Genomic DNA, 11,118 nt, shown 5'->3' with positions numbered 1-11,118 from the left:
GATAGATAGATAGATAGATAGATAGATAGATAGATAGATAGATAGATGGAAAGAAAGAATCACATTAAGTGACCTTTCTCCTTGAGCCCTCTTATGTTACACTCTAAGCTTACCTTGCCTAGCCCTAGTCTTGGCTCTGCTTGGGCTTATAGGCCCCAAGGGCCTACCCAAAGTCATTGGTTTTATACCAAGCCAAGGAATGGACCTTTTAAGCCCAAGAGATTTTTTTTTTAATGTTAGAACTTTGGGGAATGAATCACCTGACTACAGTCAGCTCACTAACTTGTCAATTCATTGCCTTGTCATCTACCATTTTCTATGGCACCTGAGTCCCAGCCAATATTTACTAAGTATTAATTAATTAAGTATAAATAAATTCATTACTTTACTAAGTATTAATACAACCTTTCTGATCCAACTCCCTATTTATGAGTCTCTAAACAGAAATTTTTGAGTGGTTGAAAAGATTTTATGTATCCTTTTCTGAGTGGAAATATAGGAGGCTATTTATGTTTAAAACCCTACTTCATTAGAACTTCTAGATATTGCTGGTTTCTGGTAATAGATCATATTCTGGTCCCTTTTTCCAGATGTATTATGTCCCCAGGCCTGACCTTGGCTTACTGGAAAGGCCACTCTTGTGCCAACTACCTGTAGAGGTTTTGAATATTAAGCTTTAATACAATGACAGTAGATTACATTAATGTTTCCTTGTATATTCACATATTTAGTCAAGATTTTTAAGTCCTAGTACATACAAATGAATGCAAATTAACAAAAATGTATGTGCAACATACTTTATAAATAGCATGTCCTATATTTATTGGAAAAAATCTGGCAAATTCTTGAGATTTTAAAGTTTAGGTCCCTCTTAAATAAAGGAAAGTCCCATGATACGGATAATTCTTTTTTAAAAGTCCTTGATCCCAGTGAGACATGTACATTCATGTGGAGTCAAATTGAAGTCCTCCATATTTAAACATAACTCAGTCCCCTGAAAGACAGTGCAGAATTAATAAACTCACCAAATTAACCCCTCAGCCTGAGAGACAGTGGCAAATGAATTAAGACATAAAAACAAAATACTACAAGGTATGTTTTTAAAAATACTTAATTTGCTACCAGTAACACTCATGCTACCAGTTTAACAATATCCTCTGAGTCGTTTAAAAGGATAATTTAGAGGTCAAGTTTGAAATAGAAACTCTTGATGTGATTGAGCCCATTATGTAGGAAGGTGCTTTTCCAACTCATTTAATAGACTTATTTCTGAAAAAGAGAAATTTTGGGATTCCTTGCATTAGAAAATGCCCCAAGTCCTATCCATTTTCGCCATTGTCATTGGATAGGACATCCATCTAGTCAGGGTTGCTGGACTTTACTAATTACACAACAAGGTAATTCCTCACAAACATGTCTACATATTGGAAGATAAGTCATGGGGTAGCCAGCCCCCATTGTATTAAAGGTAGACAGGGCTTGTGAAGAAAGTTCTTTGACTGTGGCTGTTCAGGACTAAGGGACTAACTACTTCACTCAAACAGCCACCATTGAGTTTTAAACAGGATTGACTGGCTTTATGAATTCCTTGATGTTTTTGCTTTTCCACTTTTGAAGACACGGTCTTCGTAAATCCCATAGAGGATACAGGAATCCTTCAGGGCAAACTGCACAGTTTTCATAAAGTTGAAAAATATAGAAAATGGTAAAGTTCTTTGAAATGTCCTACGGCCAGCCCTATTAAGGTTTCAACTGCTTGAAACATTTCTCTGTATAGATGTTAATTGTGTATACCCATGTGTGCACATATGTGATTTATCCTTACCAATGGCATGACACACACACTTCAACTGATTTGACTTGAGTGTTAAATGCCCAGTTTAACCCCAAACTTTTGTTTGCCCTCGTTTCTAACCACAATCAGGTTTCCAAAGATTCCCCATTTGGTTTTCTGGCCTTTTCAGATACCCTTTAAATGACCCAGTTCAATGAGGAGTATCTCCCTATATATGCACATGTAAGCAATATCTCCCAGCAGTTTGGCCTGCCCACTGATTGGAGGAGAGGTAGTTAGAATATGCTTAAACAGGTTCCTTTTGTTTTCTTTTTTGTCAGTTAATAAGCATTTATTAAATGCTTAGTACGCACCAGACACTGTACTAAGACCTGGAGAAACAAAGAGGGACAGAAATCGTCCCTACCCTCAAGGAACTCACATTTTAATGGTGGAGACAACATGTAAATAACTAATTATCTACAAGATACAAATAGAGTATCTGAAGGGGTAGGAGACCCAGAAAAGCCACCTGCAGAAGGTAGGATTTGAGATTAATCTTGAAGCTAGAGAAACTGCTAGGCAGGGATTTCTGGAAAAGCTGTTGGGGACTCTTAGTAGTTTTTGTCTGGCAAAAAGTCTGTTTACAGGCTTGCAGCAAGTTCATGATTCCTTAGAGAAGCAGACGGCCAAAGACCTCTGCCAAGATGGTTTCTAGGGCCCCAGCTTCTCAAGCTAGGAAGACAAGGCAGTACCCCAAGCCAGGCATCTCTGTGGCTGCTTTCGGGAGGGGTCCCTTTGATTAGTCTGGATTTGGACTTTGTTTGGGTTTTTCTGATTGAAGGTGTGAGGTCTGGATAAAAGATGCCCCTCACTTCTCTCAGTTGGTTATGGCCCAGTTGGCTAGAGAAAACCTTTTCCCCTAGAACCTGAAAACTTCCCTGCCAATGTCATTCTTTCCCTCAGTTACAGTTTAATTTTCCAGCGCGATCACTGCTCTGGGAACACAGAGCCAACATTTATCATGAATGTTGGCGGATGATGTTAAACACACTCTGGAGATGGGAAGGTAGCCAGATATCTCAACTCTATCACCTAGGGTCATCTCCAGCAGTGAGATGAGGCTGCACAAGGAAAACTGCCTCTCCTGGATGGGCTAAAGGAGAAAACCTAAGCACCTTCATTTGCATCTGGATACAAGGCTTAAAGCTATCCTGTTGCCATTTAGGGGACTGTGTCTATGGAGAAGTCATCCCACTTTCTCATTTCTCATATTGAAATGATACACAAACTCTTTTTGCTTTTTTTGTATCACTGCAAGCATTGGTTCTATGAGGGAAGGGGGAGAAGGTAGTTACTGGTGGGAGGGAGGGTCTGGACCTGTGATTTTATTTCTATAGAGAACACCTAGTTTGGAAATTCCCTTCACAAATATGGATCAGCAACTCGCCTGAAATCCACGATCTTTGAGAGTTGCTGGAGAAACTAAGAGGTTAAGTGATTGGCCCGAGTCATAGATCCACTATACGTCAAAGGCAAGACTTTGACGTTGGTCTTTTTTTTTTTAATTTATGGAATAAAACAGGCATTTCCATAATGTAGTACAATAAAAAGATTATTACATATGAAACTGTAAATCTTCTGTGTACAACTTGCTATTCCTTTCAAATATACAACAAAATTATCATGCAAATTTCATTTTTCTTCCCTCCCCCACCCTGCCCTAGAGATGGCTACCATTAGACACAAACATATATACACACGCACACACACACACATATACACATATATTCTATATACACTTCTATTTATCATTTCTTTTTCTGGATGCCGATAGTGAATAAGTTATTTTGATGATTAGAAATAGCCAAATTAACTAGAAAGGACATATGAAGAAAGACACTGGTCTTTCTAACTCCATGACTGCCCCCCCCCCCTCCACTCTACCTCTTAACCTCTTTCTGGTTCCATTAGGGGTGGGAGGGGGAGAAAAGAAGGAATAATGATCACTATAATGAGTAGAGGGTAATACGATTATTCTATGACTTATTTCAAACTGGTGTGATGTATGCCATTCTGTGCTTACTTACTCAAGGACCTGGGCTGACCAAGACAGCCAAGTCCTCAGCTGTGCCTCCAGGACCTCCTGTGTATCTGGACCTTGTCTACATTCCCAACCACAGCAACAGCAAAAATGTTGATGTAGAATTTTTCAAACGAGTGAGGTCATCCTACTACGTGGTGAGTGGAAACGACCCTGCAGCTGAAGAGCCCAGTAGAGCTGTCCTGGACTCCTTACTAGAAGGAAAGGCCCAATGGGGAAGCAACATGCAGGTAACTCTACAAACATCCTGATAGACTGTCTTTATTCCCCTGAGAGGAATGAATAGAATGAGAATTACAGAAATTCTTAAGTGATAGTGTATACATAAGAACTATGCTCCAGCATCATGAGAACAAAGTGGTGGAACCAGGGTTTGGTCCAAAGAAGTTAGGAAAGGATTTTTTCTAAAGTTCTACTTCCTTCCTTCCTTCCTTCCTTCCTTCCTCTTTCTTCTTTCTCTTTCTCTCACTTTCTTTCCTCCTTGTTTTCAACATTCACTTTTGTAAGATTTTGAGTTCCAGATTTTTCCCTCACCAAGATGGCATGCCATCAGTTATAGGCTACATGTGTATAATCATCTTCAACATATTTCTACCTTAGTTATGTTGTGAAAGAAGAATCAACCAAAAGGGAAAAACCATGAGAAAGAAAAAAAAAAGAGAAAATAGTATGCTGCAATCTGGATTCAGACTCCATAGTTCTTTTTTTGGATATGGAGTTCTAATTCTTTCTACTCATATCATATTCACACTCACAAATCTTTATAAAACTGGTCCCTCTCCAGTTCATGGATAGTATTATGTGGATCAAAATCATGTTTCTGCATGCTTCAGGAGAACTTCTAGAGAAAGGACTATGGGGGGGGGGGGGAACCTGCAGCCTCAAGGCCACATGTGGCCTTCTAGGTCCTTGGATGCAGCCTTTTGACTGAATCCAAGTTTTACAGAACAAATCCTTTTACAGAACAAAGGGGATTTGTTCTGTGAAGTTTGGATTCAGTCAAAGGGACACACTTGAGGACCTAGAAGGTCACATGTAGCCTCAAGGCTGCAGGTTCCCCACCCCTGGCATATATTCTTCTGGACTTCCTTGACCAAAGCAGAAATCAGTTGTTCAACAAACATTTATTAAGCAGCTACTATTATGGGATAGAAAGACAAAGATTACATAGTCCCTGACCTCAGGGGGCTTATGTTCTGTTGGGTTTGTTGCATACCAAATAACCAGAAAAGAAACAAGAACTTTAGATTTGTTAGAATCAGAAGGAAAACAGGAAACCTTTGGTTTGAGGTTAATGTCTTAGCCAGATTTAACCAGTAGGTATACAAGAATGTGATTCTCAAAACCCCATAAACTGAATTGCTTTTTAAGGTGGCAATAGGAAAGGACTGAAAAATTTTACCCTACTTTAAAGCAACCCTTTTCTCCATAATGGAGTATTACAATGAGATCAGTATTGCATTTTAAATAATGGTATTTTGTTTTTAGTTTTTGTTTCCCCTCCTTTTCCCCTACCCTGAATGAATGAATGGTTTACTTTTGTGGGCAGAAGGGAGGCTACCGCTACCAGCTTGGAAAGTAGGAGCTTCAAAGCCCTTTCACTTTTTTTGAGAGCTGCAAACCATTTGTTGACTTTGTTCTCTAGCTCATTCTTTATTGCTAAAGTCATCTTCTTTCACCCTTCAGGTGACCTTGATCCCAACTCATGACTCCGAAGTGATGAGGGAATGGTACCAAGAGACCCATGAGAAGCAGCAGGACCTCAATATCATGGTTCTAGCGAGCAGCAGCACTGTTGTTATGCAAGATGAATCCTTCCCCGCATGCAAGATTGAATTGTAAAAAACAAACACAAAAACAAAAGAACACAACATAACCTTTAAACTTTGTTTCCAGAAATTCTTCAATTTGAAACCACCTTTTCTAAAAAAGTTAACCCATTCAATTCAACTGCTGAACTATTTACCTGCCAAATGCTATACTATGTCATGGTGATGCAAGTCACTAATATTTTTCAGTTTTTGCTGATTGCTAAAGGGAAGTAACAGTATTCCCGAAATAGGGTTCAAATTACTACAAAATTACAAATCCTGGCTCATCTCCGCTGAACGTTTAGAAACCATGCACTAGCAAATCCAACTTGACTTCTGCCAGGTAGAGGCATTTGTCAGATAGAGAGATAAAGAGAGAGAGAGAGAGAGAGAGAGAGAGAGAGAGAGAGAGAGAGAGAGAGAACAGAAGAGAAAGACTGAGACAGTGAAAGGGTGAGTGCTGGCAAGATAGATACACAGAGAAAAAGGAGAGTGGGGTAGGGTAAGGAGGAGAAAGTACCAAATTAGGTCTGCACTTGTCTCGGGCAATAGGTGTATTTACTTCTGAAGTTTACTTAGACTATCACATGAAAAGCAAGTTTTCAGTTTATGAGTCTGAGTTCTCAAAAAAGGGTCTTCACTTACTAAACTAAGTTGGCTGGAAAACAAACAAACAATCCACAATCCCAAGACCATGAGAAAGGGAAGTGACCCCGAAGGGACATGAAATCTTCCCACCTCACATACTCTAGTTTGAAGTCTACATACTGACATAGCATAATAATCCTAGGCCGGACCCACAAGTAGTTGGAACCCCATTCAGAACTCTCAGAACTTTTCTTTTAACTTGCAAATAGGTTGGTCTAAGGCATGCTCCCAGTGTCCACCACTTAATCCACTCTGAATCACTCAACCTGCATGCGTGAACACCCAAGTCAACAGCCAATTAACTGAAGCAAAATACCAAAGCAGTTGGGAGTACATACCTACGGTAGACAATTTGCCTTAGAAAGTGACTTGAATGTACAAAGATACTTGATGCACTTATTTTTTAACGTGAGACAGCAAGTTTATAAAACATCTGTGTAGGATTATAGATACACACCAGTCAAAGGAGTGTGAGTGTGCATGTGTGGTATTAGGAGCCGATCTCATTGGTCCAAAAGCTTGGTGCTATGAGTGACCAGTATGTCAATGGAACACCACCAGCTCCACATCAGTGCACTGTGGCCCCTCAACCCAACAAGACAAGCCTTTTTGAAAGCTTCTTTTATATTACAGCAAGATCAAGCCTGAAGTGGCATCAGTGACCAGAAGTGGGAAACGTAGTGAACCATTCTTACCGTATGTTGACAGAGGTTCTCGGCGAGTGTACAGTATTTACCTTCCTTTGTCTTTCATTGGCTTTTTAGTTTCAGTTAGTTTCAGAGCAATTATGGGAACAAGTGTACAGGAGAATTTTTTTTTTAGCTATGTGTGAACTTTTCATAGATGAACTTTTTAACACAAGTTTTTGTTTACAGGAAAATGCTAGAAAAAAATTTCAGGTGAAGGTAATTTTATTTTTTTTAAAAAAGTCTTGAAGACAAACAAAAAAAAACTATCAATAATGTTATTTGAGGTTTTGAAGAGAATGAAGTCTGGTTTTGCAGTCATGTATTGATGAAAGCCCCTGAACTGCCAAGAATAATGGTTCTTTCCCTAATACCCGGTATCACGTGCCCCTCTCCCCCAACAACATTGAAATTGAAGTGTAAGTGATATTTGAGAGTGGAGACAAACAGGACAGGTACGGCACTCAAGACTATCTGATGTTTTACTTCTTTCAACACCTTCAGCAATGAGATGAATAAGCCAAAATCCATCTAAAGAACCCGAGCAAATTTTTGCTTTGGCATTTTTTTCTTTAAAAAACAAAACAAAACATTTTAAATTGAGAGCAGTTAAATTGCCATTTCCTACAGAATCATAACCTAGAACACGGAGATAATTTCTCCCATCACAGCCATTTGACACATTAATTTGGGAAACTTGATGAAGATTGAGCTAAGGTTCAGGTGAGCTATTGGGGCTCCCAGATCTCAAAAGAAAGATGCTTTTATTAAAGAAATTGTGCTGCTCTGCACAACTCACATTTCCTGCAGACTCTAAGGTCCACTAAGTAGCTGAACAATGACCTCATTTTATTTTCCGTTTGTTATTTATTTCAGAATTAACATTGTTTATTTTTGTTTGATAAGGTGTATGTTTGCACTGCTAACTTTTATGAGGGTTTAAAAATATGCTTCAGAGCCCTTTCATTGAGGGCTCATGCAGTCCACTTAATGCTGTGAATTAAGTTTTTCAAATGTTTAATTTAAAAGAAATTAATATTCTATTTTTTGTTAGATGTCTCTAGCCACACAGCCTTTATTTATTACTCTGTCTCTTCAAAATCCTTTTTAAAAAAGCCTCAGAATTATGGAACGAAAAAAAACCCCACAAACAAAGGGAATGAATTATGAAGAAAATCAAATTTGCTGAGTTCATAATCATTTTCTTAGAAACGTATACAGGACAGCTTATGAAATGAAAGAAAAAACAGTTTATTGCTTAATTGATTAATCTGAATTCTGCCACAGTCTTTTGCAGATAAGATTCCAAAGTGTGTTTTAGCGGAGGAAGAGAAAATTTGCCACCTTCTTGCCCAATTGAGAACTCCTAGTAGTTTTTATTTGGCAGGAGGTCTAGTTATGGTGGGAACTTTGGCTCATATGTTAGTTTCGCTTTTAAGCAAATTAACATATATTTTGGTCAAATAGCAGTCCATTTTCTACTTGTAGTATATTTTCTTTTTTGCTGCTATAAGAATTTGAGAGAAAGAAAGAAAAAATAATGTCACTGGTCAGCTGGCTTTTTCCTATAAAATATTTTAATTGCTTTCTCCATCCACTTCTATTCTAAATGATGGCAACAGCCTGAGTGTTACAGAACAAACCAAGGTTTATGATGGGATAGCTCCTCTTGCCCTAAAACCTTTCCTGCCCGTGTGAATAAATTTGCTAGTTACAGACCTACCCACTTCTTTTAGCACCGGTCATCACAATGTACTGTGTACATTCATGGTGAGCTCTATAAATCAGCACCGATTTCTAGGAGCATGGTTTGATACTGATTCCTTCACTTGCATAGGTCCAATATATGAGTGCAGAGAGCACTCAGTTTAAATGACGGTATTCCCCATGACAACATTCATAATCATGACCTCAGTGGTAGTACTCTGGACAGAATTTGATGGAGAATGAACATTAGAGATGACACTCCATTTCCAATGTGAACCAGCTCTCCTTCCTTCCGCCCTCTTCCCCATGCATGCTTTTTCAGTCTTGTGGTGGGACTGGATACATTGACTCCCTCCAACACCATCTCCATGGCATTTAATTTTTTTTTTTTTACTTAACATAGATCCCACAGTGTATATGAATGTTTTTAAGTGTTTCCAATAGTTTACACAATTTAGCTTTCCAAGGCTCATTGCCTAAGATTTAATCATTTGGTTAATGGTGTTTTACAGCCCCTTACCCACCCCATATGTCCCCCAATAAACCCACAGCACCCAAAGCTGCTGTGCTACTTTAGAACTGCTGTCTTGCCTCTATTTCAGGCACCTGTCCCTGGGAGGTTCTTGCTCAGTGAATGATATTGTGAGAGTTTTTGTATTTTTTTAATTTAGTAGATCAGAAAGCGGTTCTGTTTACATTTGAAAGGAACTGTAAGCTTTGATCTGAACAACACACCAAAAGTGATCTAGGAATGAGCATTTCTTTAAATGCGATTATGTTATTCACCTGGTATAAATTTAAAAAAAAAACACAACTTACAAAAATCAACCTGTTTGTTGTAACTTCTGCTAAAGAGAATTGACAAGGCAGCACCCACGAAAAGTCGGAAAACACAACACAACACAACAAGCTTCTCTGTACTAAAGTAGTTTGGCTCTCCAGATGAGAGGTACTGAGGATATATACGTTCAAGACTGGGCTGCCTGAAGGGTGGCACCACCGAGGGAGGGAGGCTGTGGCCAGATGCCCTTTGTACGCTGCTGCCCCTGTTGCCGACCTCGGGAAGAAAGTCTTGAGCTGGGCTGAGAAGCACCTCACACACTCCTCTCTCTTGTTCTGAATGGTGTTTGTGTCGGTCTGCAGCTGTGTATGGTATTATGTCTTATAATCCTGCATCACTCTATTCTACCCAGTCATATCTAATGTAGAAAATTAGTTTCCAGTGAAAGTAATATGTAGTGCTTTTATGACATTCGTGTGCAATATCCCTTCTTCCATTTGATGTAAAGGAAACAAACTCAGTTCCACAATAAAATGCAAAAGTGGTAAAAAAGATGTTCCGTGTGTGTGTGTGTGTGCGCGCATGTGTCTTTTGTCATTTTCATATCATTGATTGGTCGGTTGGACAGAGTTCAAGCCCCAGCCTCACCATCAGGATCTTGTTCAAGTCCCTTCACCTCCGGGCTTCCACACCTTTTTTTTTTTTTTTTCTTTTTTTTTTTTTTTTGCTTTTTGGAGTGGGGAAGGTAGGGCAATTGGGGTTAAGTGACTTGCCCAAGGTCACACTAGTTTTGTGTTAAGTGTCAGAGGCTGGGCTTCCACATCTTTAAGTGGAGGGTTTGGATGGAATCATCCTTGAAGTCTCCTAGAGCTCCGAAATTCTAGGGTTTAATCAATGATTCAGTGTCACAGAACTCGAGGATTTGTCACCATTAGTTTTCCAGGTTGATAACCCTGGTCCTTCTCAGAGGACACTTGTTAAGGGCTTGGACTGGCTAAAACAGGGTCCAGTTTCTGCTCAGGGATCCCCATTACCTCTGTTGAAAACAAGTATGGTGGTATCTTCAATGCTGTGGAATGTCTGCCATAAATAAACCAGTGGGCCTGTGGGTGTGTCTGCTAGGGAAATGGATGGAATTAAAAAAAAAAAGACAGTCTCTTAAGCTTGAAGAGGTCCTAGAAGGACCTTCATTCACTGAAAGCAACTCAACAGAGAAACAATTTTCTCCACAGTTGTTTTTGGAAAACATACATTTAATGTCATTGAACTTTTTTCTTCTTTGGGGGGACTTTTTTTAGAGAGGCAATATAGTGTGACAATGATGACCATTTACACTACGTGTGCATAGCCCTGTGGAATTTCCCAAGTGTTTTGGATACAGGTCTCATTTAGTGCAAACCAAAAGAGCCCTGGGGGTGAGCTCTGGGCTAACCTACAGACCTGGGTTAGTCTCAGCTCTGCCAGTAAAACAGCTGTGTGATCTCAAGCAAGGCCCTTCTCCCGGGACCTCAGTGTCTTTATCTGTAAATATGGGGGCTTCGCATGCCAGACACTGGGCTAGGTCAGCAGATACTGGATTCAGGGTTCTGAAGGGACATGGCAGCTCA

The 11,118-nt window shown here is 39.5% G+C and overlaps 1 protein-coding gene across 4 annotated transcripts in view; it reads left to right on the top strand.

Annotated features, from left to right (window-relative positions):
• The window catches only part of MAP1B (microtubule associated protein 1B), a 123,727-nt gene extending 113,662 nt beyond the window's left edge, over nt 1–10,065 (top strand). For all 4 annotated transcript variants that reach the window (XM_069084985.1, XM_069084987.1, XM_069084988.1 and 1 more), the window contains 2 exons: nt 3,870–4,108; nt 5,565–10,065. In XM_069084985.1, coding sequence (XP_068941086.1) covers nt 3,870–4,108; nt 5,565–5,720 — 395 coding nt within the window. In that variant the 3' untranslated portion in view covers nt 5,721–10,065. The remainder of the gene's footprint in view (nt 1–3,869; nt 4,109–5,564) is intronic.
• The last annotated feature ends 1,053 nt before the right edge of the window (nt 10,066–11,118 follow it).

The sequence above is a fragment of the Petaurus breviceps genome, unplaced genomic scaffold (assembly GCF_028583685.1).
Source record: "Petaurus breviceps papuanus isolate PSGF00001 unplaced genomic scaffold, PetGlider_PUasm1.0 175, whole genome shotgun sequence".
NCBI lineage: Eukaryota > Metazoa > Chordata > Mammalia > Diprotodontia > Petauridae > Petaurus > Petaurus breviceps.
Note: the sequence above shows the minus strand (reverse complement) of the source record. Positions and strands in the feature narration are given on the sequence as shown.